We start from the raw sequence: 20670 nt of genomic DNA, 5'->3' as shown, positions 1-20670 counted from the left end.
AACTTAAACAAGCATCGTGTTCGTACACAAAATTGAATAATAACACTATTCACTCGTTAAGCCATTTTATCTTCTGACATTCATTTCAGTACTTCCCACTCCAAATGTGGCCCAAGCACTGTATTTTTTTATCGTATCATTTATTTTATATAAGCGCTTTATACACACATCGTTAAAATGGCCTTTTGTTTATTAATTAATTCAATTAACAATTTTTCATTCGTCCACATATACAGTTGATTTATGTAATAAATTTTAATCAATTATTAATTCTTATATTTTCTATATTTTTTTACTCAATTAAATAAATATAATTAAGAATTAAATTATACCCACACGTCCAATGTGCTCTAGTATTATCTAATTGGTTAAAACCCTCGAACTTCTTTTCTAATTAAAAAATATCCTATTAAATGAATTGATTCTATAAATAATTCTATTAATACATATTTAAAGCTACAATATTTTAGTAGTTTTGGTAAATCTATTCATCTGTTACAGTAAAACAACTCAATTTTTTTTTCTTTTTCATTTATAATTAAACGGATATAATAAAATTTTAGATTACACACAAACATTGAAGTAAAGAATCCGAGAAACCTTATTAACTTGCAGTCGTTAAAGGTGGAAAACTATCAAAATCAGATTCTAACACCTTTTAACAGTAAAATGCAAATTCCCATGATCCACATTATAGAGGAAGAGGATGTATGTTCCCCAACTGGTCACCAGATGCCGAAACTATGCTATGAATATGAGGGTCTGGCTTGCTTTACAAACAAACGTGCTTCATTCGCTCCATGATAAAAGCTGCAAAAGATGAACTAGAGATGAGGTATACCTTATTGCAATTTCCTTTCTCAGAAAAAAAAAAGAAAAGGGTAAAATTACACTTTTAATCCCATAGGATAAAGAGGTTTGTACTTCTAGTCTCGCACTTTTGCGGAACAAACATATTTGGTCTCACAGCATTAAGAAAACATTGCAGAGGCTGTCCCAAAGACTGTCCCACAGGATTAGTGCATAGGACCACATCTTCAATGCGTTTCAATCCTATGGCACCCAACATATTGTCGGTACCAGACCAAAAATATTAACCCCATAAAGTAAGAGACTAAAAGTGCAAACTCCCAGTCCTATTGGACCAAAAATGAGGGATCGGGATGTGAACATATATACTTACAGGTATCCAACTTTCAGCACAGTTAGTGAAGTGTCAAGAAAGTTGGTAGACACCTTCCAAGCTGCAACAGAAAATGCGATACTGATTTCATCATATAGAACTATGTTCAGAAATGAACATTGGGCTTTGTTCAATGCAAACAGCGTTTGGCCAGTATTAAAAAACCCAGCAATGCTTAATCACCATTAGACTGACTATAGGAGGCTATAAGATGACTTAAAAGTTTGAACAAGGGAGCCAAATGAAAACCTTGGCACACTGTCATGGCGGCGAGCATCATATTCCGTTGCTTGCCTAAGAGCCCTTGCAAAAGCCTTGAAGGTTGCCTCTAGGATGTGGTCGGAATTCCTCCCAGCAAACTAATTACATTCAAAATCCAGCAATTCAGAAATATGGACCGAAACCAATTTAACAATTACTAAGATTCAAAGAATTTGTTTTGTCACTTTATGTTGGGCTTTGGAGTGTAGAAGGTGTTTGATGTATTTTTGTGTGCAAGGGGGTAATTGATACAATAACCCGCTGCACAATAATCCCTAAGATCAAAATTAATGGAAAATGATTGTTGTAGGCTTGAAACAAACACAAGGATGAAATAAGCATGCATGATAGCAGCATATTTCTCCAATTCAGTAGTTTTCTACAAGATGGTCTAGTCAATGTCCTATGCAACAGTCAATATGGTAAACATACGGAACTAACTTCATTACATTCAATTCTCAACAAGCTTGTTGTAAAATGCATAAAAAGCAATTGCCAGTTAACAAATATACATCTCACACTAGCTATTGTTAATAATACATGTATGACCTCAAGAGCAAAAATTTACCTGTCGTATGTGTAGTGTCATTCCAAAGGCATCGACTAAGGACGCAAAGAAGTGCTCCACAAGCTGAAAGCAACATGTACAAGTTAGAGTCAACCAAAAAGAGTTAACATTAGCAAACACACTGAAGCTAAAATATGGGAGCCACACTGGATTCCAGGTGAAGTAAAGGGAGGTTGTACAATATTAAACAAATGATCAAATTGGGAAACATGAACAACGTTAGCGTAACTTGAACAGGACTAATGAATGTCAAACAAATAGGAGAGCAGAATACCTGTGGGTCGTAAGTTCCAACTGTTTCTCTTGGTATTCGCAAATCATAACTCAAATGTGGCCTTCCAGATAAATCCTTCAATAGAGATTGAATGATAAAATATTGCAAAATTTCAATATTTCTCATGAAAGGGAAAACAACAAACGCAATCATAGACCACAACAGAATTTCATTCCAGCTAATCACAGTATTCAAGATAATAGTTCTGCCTTTCAGCGGAAACTAACCGGAGACCTTCAATCTTTAGTAGCTATAAGCATATCGCACAACGATTAAAATTTTCTCCAAAATAAAGTCATACTAGGTAAGGAACATTATAACTGTTCTCCACTCACAATGATCTACCTTCATTAGTTTCTAATTTCAGCGAGGACACCTTAAAACATGTCACGAACCCCTAAAGGATGTTCTTGTGTACTATGGTTGAAAAACCTACATTTCTCAACAAATAAAGGTCCGTCATCTATCAATTTGTTCCAAATGAGGGCTCCAGTACCATGATCGAATAACATACACTATGTGCTCTGAGACTGAGCAAAACAACTAGCTAGTATTCTGTTAAGTCATCCTTACAGGTGAATAATGGCTTTCCACCTGGTAAATTTACAGGCAGCATCATACCAATGAAACAAGTACAAGTGCATCACCAAGAGCAGCTGAGAAGCATCCAAGTTGGTTTATTCCTATCCTATCACCAAGTGCTTGCTTCAAGGCCTGCATGAAGAATCAGTGTCATTGAGTTGTAACTAGCATAAACCACCACAAAGTTGCAGGTAAATGGTATGTGCCAATAAAAAACGGAATCTATATAGGTCTCTAGGAGTCAATTAACCCACTTTGGACACCAGACCTTGAAAAGCCTATCTAAACTTAGAATCAGTAATAGATCAATTTTATTTGAAGAGGATACAAATTATATCATGCTGTTACACTTTGAAACAATACATGAAAGACTCTTGTTGAACATTTCAAAATGATTCCAACAAAATGCTCCAAACTCATGTCTGGTTAAAAGAGTAATAGCAATAATCTAGATGCTGCAAAATTTCAAGCCCAAAATATGCAAAATTCACAACAAGAGAGGAGATTCTAAATAGTTCAAATTGAATAAGAAGCAACAGAGAAAAGTAGGCAATCTAAAATATATTTCAGAAATTCATATGGTACATAGAACATAATACCAAAATGATACTTGTAGACTTACAGTTCCAATTGCTACGCCAACATCTTTAGTTGTGTGATAATCATCACAATCACCGGTGATTTTCACATGCACATCAAATAATCCATCTGAAGCAAGTCGCTGAACAAGTACAAGAAAAAGGCCAAATTTGCATGCAAGTATATTAGATGACCACATAAATAGCAATACCATGTCAAACTTATTGCAGATAGAATAATATGCCCTGTCTTTACATGATAACTACAGGAATAAACAGAATCAGATTTATGTTGGATTGGCCTAAAAAGGATTCTTCTTTTGCTTTTTGCATGAACAAACAAAGAGGAAACAAACAACTCTTATCAGTTAAAAATCAAAGGAGCTTAAGTTGCACTTCTCTTCCTGATTAAGAGAGGAATGAAACAACTCTTATCAGTTAGGAACATAGAGTGAGCTGAAGCAAAACTACTTTCCCAAGCTTATATTTCATTACAGAACTAACAATGGGATAAATAAAGAACATCCACGCAAGCACTCAAGCTTATAAGTTCAGTGAAACAATTTCTCCTACACTATTCCTATGACATAAGAAAACACGAACAAAAAACTTACTTCCAACAAGTGATCAAGAATAGCAATCGTCGTATTATTCTCAGCAGCAGGATGACTTATCCTTTTTATTTTTTTTATAATGCACACACCATCAGATTGTACATTATTTTCAATTTGTAGTGATTTATATTAATTTAAACTTTTTGAAGAACATAATACTTTTATTCGCCTGATATTTTGACTGGGCTGAGCTATTTTCTGGCTTCCGGACTACTTCCAATTGTACAAATTCTATATTCAACATAAATGCCGAGGACATGGTAAATAAATCAATAATATCCATATAAATGAAAAAGAAAAACGCCAACAAGAACTTACATTCAACAAGAAATCAAAAAAAGCATTTCCCGTATTAATCTCGGCGACGGCATGACCATCCATATTAATCTTCACAGTTACAATCTTCTCTCTCGTAACTCTCTCCGCCTCTCCAATTCTTCCCCCTGAACAACCATCCAAGATGGAGCATAATAAGAAATATTATAAACATTAAACTAAGTTCTCAACAATTTCATCCAACGATGTTCTTATGATGAGAACCGCTTTTACCGAGGGCACGGGCGCTACCGGAGTCCATTGGAGGGACCGGCAAGGCAAACTGAGGCAAAAACATTTTGATTAAGAGAAAAAGTAGACAGTCGATATGCATAGCGGCGGCGATTCGCTGGAGAAGAGGGAATGACAGACTAGGTATTCTGAATTGGTGGATGTTCGACTCGGAGGTTAGGGGATTTGACAAATTTATGTGCAAAGTAATTGTCCAATTGTTACCATATTAGTAGCCCATTGGGCTGCTGGGCTGATTATTCCCAAATATCAAAGCCCATAAACCGTTTTAAATTTAAGGCCTCTTTTACTTGGCGTGTGATGGGATTTGAGTTGTATGGTTAATTTTAAATTTGCAAGTCATAATCAACTACAGTATGCTTTAGCTATAATATCGAGCCGATTCAAAAAATTAAAGGTAATTAAGTGAAATATCCCAACTAATAATTCAAAATAATGATGGCCTAAGTCAACAGGGCAATTTAAGCACATTTTATCTCTCGAACAGTAAGGTTGTACGAATTCCTGCTATCTTTCCGCTCTCTTCATTTAATTTCGTGTCAGTTTTCACGTTCAACTACACAAATAATTTCATCACAAATCTCACTAATCAAGTTCATCCTAACTATTGGAATACTAACTTTTTTTTTTTAAGTTAGTCCTCTTATAATCTTAGGCTTATCAAGAAGATTTTTCGATCGTTGTGTTGCTATTGGACCGTGATGCGCATCAATATTAGTTTGATTAAATATTAAGGTAAATTTCATTTCTCATTGTGTTTTCACGATGTACCTAAAACACACATGTTAAGAAAATAGGTACCAAAAAAATTAATATAAAAAGAAAAGGTCCTCCATACTCACATATGATGGTTAATGATACCGCCGCATCAATTTTTTGTAAAGTCAAAAGTACCATTCAACTAATAAGATAACTAACTTATTCAACTTTTAAAATTATACATTAACTAATAAATTGGTTTTTTCTTTTATTTCTTTCTTTTTAATATAATGCATTGATTTGAATATTTTACTCTTATTTATAATATATTTTAAAATATAACCTAGCATCTCTGAGGTTTGCTTCTATCTAATATATTAGTCCCTCCATTAATTAGAATTCGCTGAATTTAAGATTAATAAAAAATAATCAAATGAATATTGATAGTTACCATCAATTGACTTATTACTGACTAATTGTAAGTCAAATAATTTTTTTCCAGATTAAATTACTCTTATAACGGTAGAAGTACACCTCCTCACATACGTTAAAGCGTGAAAATTTATAAGGGTAATTTAATCATAAAAAAATTTATTTGACCTGTAATAAATCAGTAATAAGTCAATCGGGGCAAGTATATTTTATTCTAATTCTTTTGTTAATATTAGTAAATATGGTAAATCTTCACGAATGAAAAGGCTTATTTGTTAGACGGAAATTAAATCACATGGAATTTATGTATATAATTATACCAAACCCCAAAGAAGGGGAGTGTAATTATACCAAATTAAAAAGATTGAGTAATTATTACCAAAACTTTTGCACCAAAATAACATACATGTACGTTCATGCTAATCGAATATTAACATAAATATATAATTGATACTCTTTTTGTTAATTGCAATGACCATTTTAGTCGTTTAATTTACAAATGTTAAATGTATATTTTTTTCGACAAATATAATATCAAAAAATTTTATTTTTTCTATTTTTGTTTAACTAAAATAATTTATTTCTTAAAGAAATTATGCATTTTCTTTCTCCGGATGAAGGGAAAATAAATAGCAAATAAAATTCTTTAAAATCCTAAAAAAAAAAAAGAATTATGTGAAGGATAGAAATGAGAATACAAACAAAATAGTTAAGATATTGTCTTACAAAATATTAATCTTATGGACCATATAAGAAATTTCAAAAAAAGATAGATGATGTTGATTTTTTTTAAAGAAGAGTTAACAAGATCTCTAAATAATGTAAAATTTGCTTATCAAATTTTTTAAACTTATAGCTTTCAAACATCTAATAATCAAGAAATGACGGCTTTGAAAAGCTTATAAGCTCCACCAAACAACGCTAGTTTCAACTTTCAAATGACTTGGTTGCGCAGCATAGAAGCTGAGCTCATGATCTACGATGATGTTAAGAAAGTAAACTTTGCTAAGGAAGAACGTGATTAAGCCATACAATAAGTAGGAGTTTCAAAGGGTGTTTGACTACTTAAATCTATAATCACTTTAGATCAATGGTGATTTCAAAGGCATGAAAACCTGAATACAAAAACCTTAAAATTTTGCAGCCTTTTCCCCACACAATTTTATGATATCAATTTCTTCTACAATCCGTTGTTCTAAGACGGGGTCAAACTCACCCATAATACAACATACTCAAAACGTTCTCTAAGGCCAAAGAGAGAACGTTATGAACTCGAACTCTGGATCAGTTTTGACACCTTATAACTGTAAAATGACAATGTCCATAATTCACAGATACGAGGAAAGGGTGTTACTTCTCTCACCACTAGTCACTCGATGTCCAATATCTAAACATACATCGTACTTAATATGATGATTGGTCTGGCTTATGTCACAACAAACAATACTTAATACACGAGAAAAGCAGCACAAGATGAGAAAGAGACAAAGGAAACCTTAATGCATTGACCTGCAAAATATACAAAACAATAAGTTGATTTCATCGTAATTAACATGAGTATATATATGGCACTACCAAATACAAACCTTGGGCAACCACCACCATGGCGAGGATCACGTTCTGTTGCTTGCCTAAGAGCCCTTCCAAAAGCCTTGAAGGTTGCCTCGATAATGTGGCGAGAATTTCTCCCAGCAAGCTATTTCATTCAAAATCCAGTAATTTCAAAAACATGGATTAAAATGAATTTACCCTTCTATTATATCTTAACAGTATATAACAAAACTGAGAGCAAACTTTTACCTGTTGTATGTGCAATGTCATCCCAGAGGTATTGACTAGCGACTGAAAGAAGTGCTCCACCAGCTGAAAGTAACAAATGTACGACAGTACGAGCAGAGTCAACATACCCAAGTGGATTTCAGTCTAGAAGACTAGAGTTATATTATAGCGGCCACACTGGATTCATGCAAACCAACAGGGGATTGTACAGTATCAAAAACATGATCAAATTGAGCAACAGCAGTGATAATTTTCCACTCTCTCTGTTGGTATGTTCAAATAAGAGCACAAGCTTACCTGTGTGTCATAATTTTCCACTCTCTCTGTTGGTATGTTCAAACCATAACTCAAATGTGGCTTTCCAGACAAACCCTTCAGTAGAAATTTCAAAAAGAAATTATGGCAAATCCGATATTTCTCATGAAATGGAAACAACATAAATTTGTTAGAGACCAGAACAGAATGTCATTCCAACTAATCACGGGATTGGACATGAGTGTTCTTCCTTTCTGTGCATGTGAAAACTGATTGAGACTTTCATTCATTAGAAAGCTATAGCATATAACAGAAAGACTGAAATTACTCCAAGGCACAATCACAATAGTTATGGAAGATTATACCTTTTCCCCAGTCAGAATGATATACCCTGTACTGTGATTGGAAATACATTAAGTGCTCTGACATTAAGCAAAACAACTAACTAATATTTTGTTAAGTCATCCTTACACCAGAGTTCTCTGTCTCCAACTGGCAGATCTATCTAGAACTGCTGATTCTAGATTCTAATACCTATTCCTCATGAAGAGCATTCAGCAAAATAACACAACAAGAATTGGCCATAGAATTTAGGGACAACATGAAGAGAAAGACTACATCATACACATACTTTTAATTAACACACTTTCATTCTTTGTCAGTCTTTTATCGATTTCTCAGAGATAATAAAATGTGCTGTCAAAGATAGAAGGTTATATTTTGCCCTTGCTGATAGACAAATAATCCGGTGTATTGATGCTTTTCGAAAGATGCAAGTATGTGGGCAACAACATACCAATGAAACCTGTACGAGTGCTTCAGCATGAGGAGCTGAGAAGTCTCCGTAGAGGCTTATTCCTTTCCTATCATCAAGTGCTTGCAACATAGCCTGCACAAACAATCAGTGTCATGCAGTGATTTCAGCACAAACGCTCCACAAACTTGCAGGTAAACACAGAATGACTATGCGCCAATGAAAAACAGAAGCTTTATGGGTTTCTAGGAGTCAACCTAACACAATTTCGACATTAGACCTTGGAAAGCCTATCTGAACTTAACCTAGAATGGATATTAAATCAATCTTAAATTATCTCATGTTGTAATGGTATGGGAGAGTGGATATGAAGCCTTCTAATTGAAGATTCAAATAGGATTTCCAGTTCCAAATTCCACCAAATGATTAAAATCCAAGTCCACGGCTAAAAGGGCAATAGTAATAAATCTAGCTCTCTGATATCAAAACCAACAAGTGGAGAAGGATTTTACATGTCAGAAAAACAACACAAGAAGCAATAGAAAAAAGAAGGTAGATTAAAAATATTTCAAATGGTTATACATTTAACAGAATATCAAAAGTTCCTTCGAGACTTACAGTCCCTATTGCATTGGCAACGCCTTCAGTTCTGTGATAATCATCAGAAATAATATCCCGATGGGCCTTTACATGCACATCGAATAACCCATGTGAAGCAAGTTGCTGAAACAAATACAAGAAAAAGCCCACATTTAGCACTCAAGCAGATTTGGATGAACAAAAAAGGAGGAAGAAAACAACTGTTATGAGTTAAGAGTCGGGAAGAGCTGAAATTCAACTTATTCATGATTTTAGCCCATTGCTATATATTACAACTGAACTGACAACAAGGATCAGCAAAGAGAAACCACTTCAGCATATTCTATGATCTAATAATCATCCGCTGTACGACAGGAAAAACAATATATTCATATAAACAAAAACTTACATCTATCATCTGATCCAGTAAAGGAATCCCGGTATTCGTTTCAGAGACAGCCTGACCATCCAGATTAATCTTCACATATACATTAGTCTTTCCCGTAATTATCTTCGCCTCTCCAACTCTTGCCCCTGCAATACTCGAAACTATCAAGGACAAAACATAATAACAAAAAATATGAACATAAATCTAAGTTAACCCTGATCTGTTGTTATCAATGGAGCTCCGTTGTTACCGAAGGCAAGAGTGTTCGCGCAGTCCACCGGAGGCGGTCTCAAGAGATTAATTGGCGAGGTACAACGACGCGACCACGCCGGAAAGAATGAGCTTGAAGGATTGAAGGGGTCCATTAGAGTAACGGCGGCGATTGGAGGCGCTTCGCTTCGTGGAGTGATCCTGCTACGCGTGAAAACTTTTGTACTCAAGAACAAACGTTCAATTTATGATAAAAATCGCGCTATCCCTCTCCAACAACTTCCTTATGGGCCGACTCATTGTCCTAATATTGTCGTCTCGGTCACCAATTGGGCCGTTCTTCCCACCATGAGCTTCAAGCCAGAAATCCAAATATACACATTCTTAGGAATTCTTCTCTTACCACAACATGGTATTACATGTTCTTAACATGTAGCGAATGGACTTCTTTTTCTTGACAAAATATTAAGATCTTTATTAATATTACTATAAATATAAAATATTAGGTGATAGCATCTATAATATACGAACACTCCAAAAAACTACTCAATGCAGTGTCGGACACTGACACTCCTTGGATACGTGCCAGACACGCGGATTGCTTGTCCGAAAATTAAAAAACAAAAAACACATTTTCGGCATGTTTTAACTTTTTTTATAATTTCAAAAAGTTTTGAGCTATTTTTTTTAAAAAAAAAAAGAATTTTGACTAATAAAAAAAAGAATTAACTCACTCATCTCAACTAAAAATTTTGAGAACAAATTACGAAAAATTTGGGAGATGGTCAAAATGGTTTAATTAATTTGAATATTAAATATTTTTATTGCATATTTTTTTAAAATAAACTGATTATGTATATTTTTTAAGCCACATTTGGTTAAAAATATAGATTTAGGAATTGCCTATTTTATATTTTATCTTGATATTGTTGATATTGCATACTTTAATTTTATGAGAAATTAAAAATATATATTATATACTCGTGTTAGTGTTTTATCGTCTGAAAATTTTATATCCATGTCATTGTGTCCATATCGTATCGTGTTCGTATCTGTGCATTATAGGATAGCATATATCATATATTATTTTATATTATATTTTCGACCTGTATGCTAAAGTATATAAATAATAAGTATTTATTAACATAATTTAAATATAGAAAATATTCAATAATATATATTATAAATTTATAATTAATCTAAGAATTTTCAAATAATATTTCTTATATAATAAGACATTTTTTAGTATTATTTTTTAAAATATGATCCGAAGTCTTATAAATTTCATAAACATCTCATAAATATACGAAACGTATATGATGGCTCTGAACAGCTTTATCTAAATACCTTCTTGATACAAAACAGTTCAACTCTGTAAAATAGAAAAAACAGCTTTATCTAAATACCTTCTTGATACAAAACAGTTCAACTCTGTAAAATAGAAAACACTAGGGTAAATTACACTAAGCTTCTATGAAGTTCGCCTGATTATAAATATGTTTTATTGTTTAAAAAATTACAAATTCTAACAGACACTCTACACAATAAACTATTACAAAAGAGTAATTATTAAGGTATTTTTAAATTTCAAGAGGGCTCATTTATAATTTTCCAAACAACCAGAGATATTTGTAATTAAAACAAACTTCATAAAAATTGTTGTAGTTTACCAAAAAAGAAAAAAAAAAAAACTGCATCGCGTCAAATATCATAACATTACTAATTATAAACTCAAAGGAAAGAATTTGTCAATTTCGAAATAATAATTATAATCAGTAAACCCCCAGGAACAGCTACTTATAGTCTATAATAACAGATGAAAGAGAAAGAAGATAAAGCAGGATTATAAACATATTCCAAAATCACCTGCTTCAAATACAGCAGACTCACATCTATCATCGTCCCATACGCTGTAACAAAAACGAGGTCCCCTAAAATATGATCTACATATGTACATTGTATCAAGTCCAATGCTACTCATATATACCATAAAGGGCAGCAGAATCCGCAAGAAATTGTTTCCTGAGCCATAAGGCTGCCGTTGAAGCTCCTCTTCTTTCAAACTTTCATCTTATTTGAGATCAAATTTTGGCAGCGCTTGTGGGAATGGAAGATTATGTTGGAATAGGAATGTCAAATTTGAACCGAATGAGCCCAGTCACTGAGTTTCACTAAGCTGCTGCATTTCCGTTTCTATCAGCAGTCACTTGATTCTGATGGTTCTCAGTGGTTGCCGTATTCTCAGCCAAAGCATCACAAGAGGAAATAGGAGAAGCAACTTTTTGGACAAACCCACGAGATGGTTCGAGTTCTCCATCAGGTTTATCAGTTTCAGTGTTACGAGTGTTGCATGTCATGCTACTTTCTTGGAAATCACAAGAAGCAGATATCAGGGCGAGAGTTTGTTTCTCGTTGGTTGTTTGAGAAGAATCATTAGCAGAAACTTCGGATGAAGGACCAGGAGTCAGCTGGGCAGCACTAACTTTGAGGGTATGGCACAAGGCTCTGCCATCACATCTGCTATTATCATCGGCACCATCCACCCTAGCATCATGGGTGGCAGCAGAATCAGGGGAAGGCTCCATGGATAAATGAAGTTTACTGTTCATGACAAGTGCACTTGGGCCCAGGTTAAGATGTTCACTGGAAACTGTTGTCTGACAAGATGTGACGTCGGGTTCTCCATTGAATTTATCCATAGAACTCTCAGATGTTTCACAAACAAAACCAGGCTGAGATTCAACAGAACCGTTGTTCGCTGTGTTGCCAGGGTTACTATCTTCAGAAACATTCACAGAGCAATCTGCATTGACCTGAATATTTGCAGATTCCTGGCAAGGAGCTCCAGTTTTGCATGTTTTGCCTATGGTAGCCTCTGCAGAGTCAGCCTTATCCTTTGCAGGAGGATCTAGCAATTGACGTTCCACGTCGGTGGTACCGTTATTGCTTTCAGCAGGTGTAGGAAAGCACTTCAAGTTAGCAGAGGATTCTTTTCGCTCATTTTCCACCTCAGGCTTGACCACAGCTCTCTGGCTGGCAAGAAGAGCATCAGCTTCACCAGTTGTATCTGAAGGACTAGCTGTTGTATTATCATTTGAAGGAGTGGCAAGAGCTGGAGAACCAGAACACAGAACACCAACTTCATCGTTAGTCTTGAACTCGTCGCAGCATCCAGAGTCGTTATTTGCCTGTCTGTTCTGCTCTGAAGATGAATCAGAGTGCGAGTTTTTTATTGAAATTGGCGATTGAGGCTGATTCTTAGTTGAATCAGAAATCTTGTCGCCTGAAATTGATAAAGGTATAGTCAGAGGCAAAGATAGCATAGTTTAGATGAAATAGAAAAGAAAAACAGATTATTTGACAGGGTATAATAGTTCAATTAACAAATATCACGTGGCAATGTGGTTTACCATCAGAATTTTCCGGCTTCACTAACTGCTTCTGTAGCATATCTGTCCCCGGAAACACCAACATGTTCATGGACTTTATTTCTTTCTTATGTACATCCTCAAGTTCATCAAACCCAAAAACTGTAGTCCACGTGTTCATGTGCTCTGATATGGCAGGAATAATCAATTGTTCAACCTTGAGAGAACAAAGTTCCTGGAATCACAATAGTAGATATTAAATCACTAGCCCAGGAGTAAGAATTCAGGACTCAGCAGACAAGACTTCACAGCTTAAGAAAAAGTTATGCATACTTATCAAGTTTAGAATATAATGGCAAATCCAATATTCTTACAGTTTCGATTGCCGACAAAAGACGCCGGCACATTCCTTGCCGCCTATACATCTCACGAGTCCCAATAAATGGCATCTCAGCAAGACGGGTTCCATGAAGCCTGAAAAGGAAACAAAATATAGGGTCAATTACATTTTGCCATCCGAACTATGACCATTTTTACACTTTGACATCTAAACTTTTTTTTTGTGTTAACTTTATCTCAACTTTACAAAATTTTATAGTTTGCCATTTGTAACTATTTTTCAACCAAATTCTTTGTCGAAAAAACATCACATGCAATGCGCATATGATATTTAAAGGTTATGTAACGTGATATTTTTAACGTATACAAAACATGTGATGTTTTTTGGTAGAAAAAATTAACAAAAAGGCGGTCATATATGCCAAAGGGCAAATTTCATAAAGTTGAGATGGAGTTGATACAAAAAAAAGTTTCAATGGCAAAGTATAAAACGGGCAGAGTTCGGATAGAAAAATGTTATTTATCCCAAAATATAACAAAACAATACTAGTCGGACTATCCAAAGAAAAAGAGGTAACATGTAAGCTAAAAATGGATTCCATATACTGATAAGATGCAATTAAGAATGAATAGTCCGAACAAATGAAAAGGCCCTAAACTTGATGGTGTTAAACAAAAGTCTGCATCTTTTGAGCGAAGAGATAACTAAAGGATTGTGTTTCTCTGTTACTGTTCTTTTATCAAAGAAATTAATTTCACAGCCACTACTTGGAGCTAAAGTTGCACGGAAATTGGTACATTGTACACAAGGTGTGTCGGATTTGACAGTATGAAAACAATAGAATGAAAGCTGCCATATGTGAACATATTTCTCAATCTAACTCAACACCCAATTTGGGGTAAGAGGGTAGGATCAAATTCCTAGAAAAATAGAAGTTTTGGGTCATTGAACCCCCACCCAACCACATTTTTTGGCTCTTGGTTAAGAATCCTCACTCTCAAAGAGAAAAACACACTATGCTTCAAATCAATTGCTGATAATGGAAGTAACGCCCTTTCAAAAAAAAAAAAAAAAAAGAAAAAAGAGGAAGTAACGCCTTTTATTGGTGGGTTGGATCAAACTCATTATCAAAAGATTAGGAGTAAAATCAAACAATAAACATCAACAGACTTGCTTTGCAGAGAACCAGATCATCCGTCTACAGAGCTATTAAGATTACCAGACATAGGATGTGCTTCGATTATTACTACAAGACGCAGACCAACCTATGTGAAGTCATTCTATACCTGATAGCCGCTGCAGATATTATTTCATCAGACCTCTCCAGAATTGCTGTATAAAATCCACGAAAATTCAGCCGGTTGAAATTTGATCTGCATGATGAAAGAAAAATAATCATCAGTAAATCTGTTTCTATGGACGGTGAAATTGAATATTTTGTCTGTGTGCACCGTTGCTAGAGAGAGAGAGAGAGGAAACGAGAGTGGAAAATGATATTCAGGATAGGGGGCAGATGTATGCACCACCCACACTCTGAAAAATCACCTAGTATGGCTCTGACACTGCCTGGAACAGACATGACACTGACTCAGCTGTTGGTGTGTACTAGACATTTTAGACATGCGGAGTGGTTTCTTTTGAAGATAAATACCAATAATCAGGCTAATAAATTTTGTTCAAAGAATAGGAAATTAACTTGAAAAACTAGTATTATTCAACCTAAGTTCGTTTCTCTGTCTCCCCCTTTGAACTCTAGCTTTTGAAGGTTATACCTTTTCACTTCCAACAATATCATTGTTACAAATCAAATTATCATATACCAGACACCATAACCAAGATGAAAGTCTTTCTCAATGTACTTTTACCTTTACTGAGCACATAGTGTATATTTTATGTTTTTGTATGTGTCACACCCAAAGCATGTCCCAGCTATACCGACTCCTAAAAGCTTTTAGGACATTCGTGTTTGTGTCCCTGCTTCATAAGGGGTGTGCATCATAGGGGGTAAAAGAAGCAAGATTTATTTACTGCATGGTAAAAAGAACTAGAAGTCATCTGAAGGAAAAGAGAGGGGTGCGGCGACACTACTCTCGGTATTTATAAGGCAAGTGAAATATGATCAAATGGGACTTTAAATATAGAGTACTACCATAACAAACCAATTACAAACAGAAACATCATAAGACCTGCTATTAGGCTTGCAAATGGTAACTCTAAGCAAAGCAGTTCTTTTGATAACCTCAGTTTAAGTTATAGTTAATTCGATGAGAAGTAAGCAAAAGTAAACTAAAATTCAGAAGAAGATTACGAGGAGATCAACCCTGTTTTGGGCACTGAATCTAACAAGACCATCCACAACTAGCAAATACAAAGAAATTTATGGACTCCCCAAGGATCATGATACATACAAGATTTGTATACACACTACAAGAACGCAATCTGCTAAGCCAAGTAATATAAACTAAGATCAGGGTGTAATAGTGGAGGAGGGTGAAGAAAGTCGCATAATGGATGCATTAGCATGGTCAAGAACAGCTTACCCACAGTTATAGGCAACATTATGTATAATATTTATCCCACTTCTCCTATCAATGATAGGCAAAAAACATTCATCCATAACGGACAATGCAACAGCGAGCTTAGAGTTACACTCCACCCTTTGAGAAAAACTACGTTGTGACTCATCAGACACATCTGTTCTCTGAATAAGAGACCACGAAAGTCCTGTTTCCAGTTCGTGTTTGACTCCGAGAATCTTCTGAAAATGATCATGCAGCTGTAGAACCAAAAACAAGTACAAGAAAAATTATGCTAAACTGAGCCATTGATTCAATAGGGTATATCAACATAGAAATTGCAAAATCAACACTATATCCCACAATATACAGTGAAGTGCACCAGGATGCAGGCACAAGTAGAGTTTACTTACAATTGAAGATCTTGAGCATTGGTCAATGAATATCATCTTGTATTTTGCAATTAAAAGAATAAATAAATAAATAGAGAAGTTGACGCAAAAGACCCTTTCAAATTTATTAGTACTAACAACCTGTAGTCAATTGTTTAGGCTAGGCAGAGAGATCAGAGGCTATATATAGATCAGGATGACACTTTCTCACAAAGGTTTTAAGAGGTAAAAACAGCCCCTAGCTAGCAGCCATTTAAGTGGAAACAAAAATAAGAAAGCAACAAAAGCTTGGGTGCATAAAACTCTGATCAATTAGAGAAAGAGATATATTCAACTGAAAATTTTAGGCACCAAAGCTCGATGGGAGATGAATCACTAATTCAAAAACCACATATAGAAGAATCATTCAGATATAATGGAAAAGAAACAACGAGAATTCTCTTCTCCCAAATCCTCAATAACAACATAGGAGACCAAATCCAATAATCTAGGCTATATGAAGTAAGGGAAAGAAAACTGTGGATAACTGCAAACACCATTATCCCATCCTAAGAATGGTTAACAGAAATTTATCTTTGCATACACCAGTATCTTTTCACTTGCATGATACCAACAGACAAAACACTGTATCTTCCACATTTAACTGTTTCTTATTTGCTTATTTAGGCAAGGTTTTGAGAATGATGCAGTAACATCAACATAATAAACTTTGTCATGATTCTAGCTATTCATCCCGAGAAGGAAACATAATACCTCTCGGCACTTCAGCCCGCAGAAAGATGCACCACCTGAACTCATAGGCAGAGCATGAACTCCATCACTGCATGATGCGTGGTCTATAAAAAATTTCCAGCATAATTAATTAAAAACAAAATATTTATGTGTTTAGTGAGAGAGTATGTCAGAGAGAGAAAAGGAGACATGAAGCTGCACATAGAACTCCAACAACAAAAACAATTACATTTTTTCTCACAGAAGCTGCATCTGTTAAGTTCATCACCATCAGCATTATCATTTTCTTCAGCAGCATTTGCCTGGGCATATCCACAAAATTTGCATGTACAATTTGGACAGTGCCAATCGCCTGAAGGAAGAACCTGCAATGAGAGAAAGGAGATAAGAACCTCTACTACCAAGAAAACAAATGTAACATACAATTAATGGGAAAAACCCGATTAACTGAGCATGGGTCCCATGCCATAATACCTAGGAATGATAAAGTATAAAAAGAACTTCTCCCTAAGAAAAGTAACAGTATCAATTGAAAAATTTACTGGGTTTAAATGCTCACACGCCCCCGAAAAAGATACTACTACGAGTACAACATGCTTGCAAAGTAAAAATGAAATAATTATATTAGTAACTACACATGTCAGAACCACGAGGATTGACAAATATAATTTTGTAGATTAAGAAGGGAAAATAATCCATGTGAAATCCATGCAAATAATGAAATAAACACAAACAAATACACAGTAGTTGTGCCCAGGTCCATCTAATCAGTACCTGTATATCTAAACAGATTTGATGGAAAGTCGAGGGACAACTATCACAACAGATTAAATCACCTCCATCACCACAAATACCACAAGTATCATCATCTGGATCATCGCCATCAACATCAACAGTATGGAAATCTTGGCGCATCAATTCCTCTTGATTATTCCAGGCATCAATTTGGCACTGCAGAAGGGATGGACCTGACTCCAAAAATATATTTTGGAATGGCTGACGCAACTTACTGCCAGCATGCAGCTCAAACTTTGAAACAGTAAGGATTTTACTGCAGCAACCACAATGGATCCCATCTCTAGTGATCCACCCTTCTAACATTACCCGAGTTCTCCTGCGGTTCATATACTGCACTTTTTCGCTTAACTGTGCTGCCCCAGAGTCAATCAGCCAGGCCAGCACCGTTCTTTTTCCACTATATGGAACATATCCATCAGAGTCTGAATTTTCCCCTTTCTCAGAACCACGGACCAAAAGGGTGCATCTCCCAATTACTTTACTTGTTCTTCCCTGTACGACACTAGACTTGGAGACAGTAGAAGGTTTTGAAACTCTTACTTTCACAGGCTTCCTTTTGGGAGACTTATCACTTAAATCATCATCACTATCATGATCCACTTTAGACATTTTTCCTCTCCTCGATTTATGATTCTGCTTCATATAAGAACTGAGCCGCTCATCATTTTGATCACTATCTGAGGTATCTACAACCTCTCTTACAGTAAGCCCCTTTGCAGTCTTAGCAATGCCATCTTCTTTTCTCTTCCTTCTCATTTCTTCTTCAATTTTCTTTTTAGTCTGTCTCGTAAGTTTATTTATCAGATCTTCAGACAGAGGAGCAAATGAGGGAGAGCCAACATCTGCTTTAGTTTTAGCATTGTCTTCCTCTAACTGTTTTTTAAATGCATCATAAGCCTTAATAATTGACCAGTAGGCTGTTCCACTAGGGTTAATGTAAACAGCATCTAAGTAGTCTCTGTTTCGTCTTGGTCTATAATCTATAGTCCACCCTGCATCAACTAACATTCCTCTTATCTGCTCACGCAACATTTGCTTTTCAGTAGTCCCACCACGCTTAGCTTTTGCTTCTTTTCCTTCCTTGCCTTTAACAGGAGTAATATTTTCAGGAGGCAGAGATTTTTCTTCCTCCATTGTTATCCCTTTCCTTGAGCCACAAGCATGTGGACCTGGCGTTGCCAACTTGAACACTCTATCAGTTCCATCAATTTGTGAATCTCTGCCCTTGCTGCCTTTATTCAAAATCGGTTTTACCTTTTCCAGTTTACTCTCCCTTTTCTCCTTCTCAACATTTTTTTCCTTGTTGGCTAACAAACTTCGTGTTTCAGGTGACTTTGAAACCGGATAAATTGGTGACTGTGCCAACATTTCCTTCTTGACACCATCATCGGTCCTGGAAGCCTTTCTTTCTTTAGAGTCCCTCTGATCATAATTCTTAGGCTGAGATGGAAAATCCATTTTCTTCTTCTTGTTTACCATAACCTTCAGCACTCCATTCTTCCCTTGCAACCTGATTGGCTCATTAGCCGTCTCCTGATACTTCAACCTTAACAATGAAATCGGCATGTGTGCTTCATCCTCATCCAACTCAAATCCCTTATTCCTCACACCACGGTGCTCTAACCCCTTACTCCTCCCACAATTGGAACCATCAAAATATGAAGTTCCCTTCCGTTTATGCACCATCGAGTCCCTATTTGACGAACCAACACCAAATTCCTTCATATTGCCACTGCCACTACGCCCCTTAGGCCTATCCTCCAAATACTCATTCCTCAACTTTTTCCCATCAAATTCATCATATTCGTCAAACTCAAACAAATCCAACCTACTCCTCTTCCTCTCACCACTAATCTCAGCCCCAACATTGTCCCTATCACACTCCCTGTTCTCAAGCTCATCTCCCTTGTACCCCATTGAGCCATTTTTCAATCTCTTCTCATGCACTTTTCTTCTCATAAACTCCAAGGACTCATCCTCATCGCTCGAACTCGAACTACTTGCAACTACTCTCGCCCTCTTCTTTTCCTTACTATTATCACTAAAACCCCCCAACCCTTCTCCTGAATTCTTAATCCCACCTTTGTTCTTGATAATCAAACACCCGGACGAACTCTTCTTCTTCAACACCCCTCCTGATCTTACACTCCCTTCCATTTTCATGCATCGACTACATAAGAAACCCCACTTGAATTCCAATCCAATTCTCACCAAACTCAACCCAAATTCAACACCAAATCACCGAAAGAACAAATACCTCGAAAAGCGGTTCCCAATTCTGCAGCCCAGCATCAACAGATCTGACGCAAAACTCAAAACCCACCAAGAATTCTCAATAACAGTCGATAATTAACGAAAATTAAGCAATTCGTATTACCTCGCCGGAAACCCACGAAGTACTTGCTCAATCGGGGATCAATTGCAGTTTTCCGGCAAAGAAGGAAAGAAAAACACAGAGCCGCTTAGAGAATTGCAATCGGTTTTCCTTCCGCATATATACACACACACAAGAGTCCTGTTTTATTCTTCTTTCTTTATTATTATTCACCAAACCAAAAAAATAATATGAAAAAGTGAAGAAAATAAAAGAAAAATTTGCAATCTGATGCTCTCTTTAATACTTCGATTACAGAATGGTTTAAGCAGATTAATGATAATTAAGCTGGAAATTAAGTAACGGACTGTTTAGCTAAAATAATCTTGTAAATTCATAATCAGAGTGTATAAAATGTTATAATTTATTCTAAGAAATATTTGAATTTAATAAAAATTATGAAACTTGTTAAATGTTAGTAAGAATA

At 35.5% G+C, this 20670-nt stretch overlaps 3 protein-coding genes across 3 annotated transcripts; all 3 read right to left on the bottom strand.

The window, feature by feature from the left end:
* Positions 1–495: 495 nt before the first annotated feature.
* LOC105156995 (imidazoleglycerol-phosphate dehydratase, chloroplastic) lies at positions 496–4787 on the bottom strand. Its single transcript, XM_011073279.3, has 9 exons — positions 4610–4787; positions 4379–4503; positions 3491–3589; positions 2908–3000; positions 2287–2361; positions 2013–2075; positions 1433–1542; positions 1184–1244; positions 496–810 (listed from the first exon to the last, which is right to left on the bottom strand). Exons 1-8 carry the CDS (start codon positions 4707–4709, stop codon positions 1217–1219), a joined length of 693 nt encoding a protein of 230 aa, XP_011071581.1. The 5' UTR covers positions 4710–4787; the 3' UTR covers positions 496–810; positions 1184–1216.
* Positions 4788–6878: 2091 nt separating this feature from the next.
* On the bottom strand, positions 6879–9990 carry LOC105156994 (imidazoleglycerol-phosphate dehydratase, chloroplastic). Its single transcript, XM_011073278.3, has 8 exons — positions 9764–9990; positions 9535–9659; positions 9165–9269; positions 8589–8681; positions 7835–7909; positions 7559–7621; positions 7345–7454; positions 6879–7267 (listed from the first exon to the last, which is right to left on the bottom strand). The coding sequence occupies exons 1-8, from the start codon at positions 9876–9878 to the stop codon at positions 7255–7257; spliced, it is 699 nt and encodes a 232-aa protein (XP_011071580.1). The 5' UTR covers positions 9879–9990; the 3' UTR covers positions 6879–7254.
* Positions 9991–11446: 1456 nt separating this feature from the next.
* On the bottom strand, positions 11447–20443 carry LOC105156993 (uncharacterized). Its single transcript, XM_011073277.3, has 8 exons — positions 17846–20443; positions 17301–17436; positions 17093–17175; positions 15972–16207; positions 14718–14804; positions 13466–13565; positions 13134–13326; positions 11447–13006 (listed from the first exon to the last, which is right to left on the bottom strand). Exons 1-8 carry the CDS (start codon positions 20030–20032, stop codon positions 11895–11897), a joined length of 4134 nt encoding a protein of 1377 aa, XP_011071579.1. The 5' UTR covers positions 20033–20443; the 3' UTR covers positions 11447–11894.
* Positions 20444–20670: the final 227 nt, after the last annotated feature.

Source organism: Sesamum indicum, linkage group LG3 (assembly GCF_026168435.1).
Source record: "Sesamum indicum cultivar Baizhima isolate 11 linkage group LG3, ASM2616843v1, whole genome shotgun sequence".
Classification (NCBI taxonomy): domain Eukaryota; kingdom Viridiplantae; phylum Streptophyta; class Magnoliopsida; order Lamiales; family Pedaliaceae; genus Sesamum; species Sesamum indicum.
This window is presented reverse-complemented; position numbering and strand designations above follow the sequence as displayed.

What these genes read in the sequence shown, in the direction of transcription:
- LOC105156993 (XM_011073277.3), bottom strand. Translation starts at nt 20,032, where the DNA reads ATGAAAATGGAAGGGAGTGTAAGATCAGGAGGGGTGTTGAAGAAGAAG. An exon ending in CAGCTTCTGTGAGAAAAAAT is followed by an intron (nt 17,176 to 17,300) that starts GTAATTGTTTTT and finishes AATTTTTTATAG; the next exon opens with ACCACGCATCATGCAGTGAT. An exon ending in AATGTTGCCTATAACTGTGG is followed by an intron (nt 14,805 to 15,971) that starts GTAAGCTGTTCT and finishes TTCATCATGCAG; the next exon opens with ATCAAATTTCAACCGGCTGA.
- LOC105156995 (XM_011073279.3), bottom strand. Translation starts at nt 4,709, where the DNA reads ATGCATATCGACTGTCTACTTTTTCTCTTAATCAAAATGTTTTTGCCT. An exon ending in CACTTGTACTTGTTTCATTG is followed by an intron (nt 2,362 to 2,907) that starts GTATGATGCTGC and finishes TCTCTATTGAAG; the next exon opens with GATTTATCTGGAAGGCCACA. An exon ending in TGACACTACACATACGACAG is followed by an intron (nt 1,543 to 2,012) that starts GTAAATTTTTGC and finishes GAATGTAATTAG; the next exon opens with TTTGCTGGGAGGAATTCCGA.
- LOC105156994 (XM_011073278.3), bottom strand. Translation starts at nt 9,878, where the DNA reads ATGGACCCCTTCAATCCTTCAAGCTCATTCTTTCCGGCGTGGTCGCGT. An exon ending in TACTGGATCAGATGATAGAT is followed by an intron (nt 9,270 to 9,534) that starts GTAAGTTTTTGT and finishes TATTTGTTTCAG; the next exon opens with CAACTTGCTTCACATGGGTT. An exon ending in CACTCGTACAGGTTTCATTG is followed by an intron (nt 7,910 to 8,588) that starts GTATGTTGTTGC and finishes TTTCTACTGAAG; the next exon opens with GGTTTGTCTGGAAAGCCACA.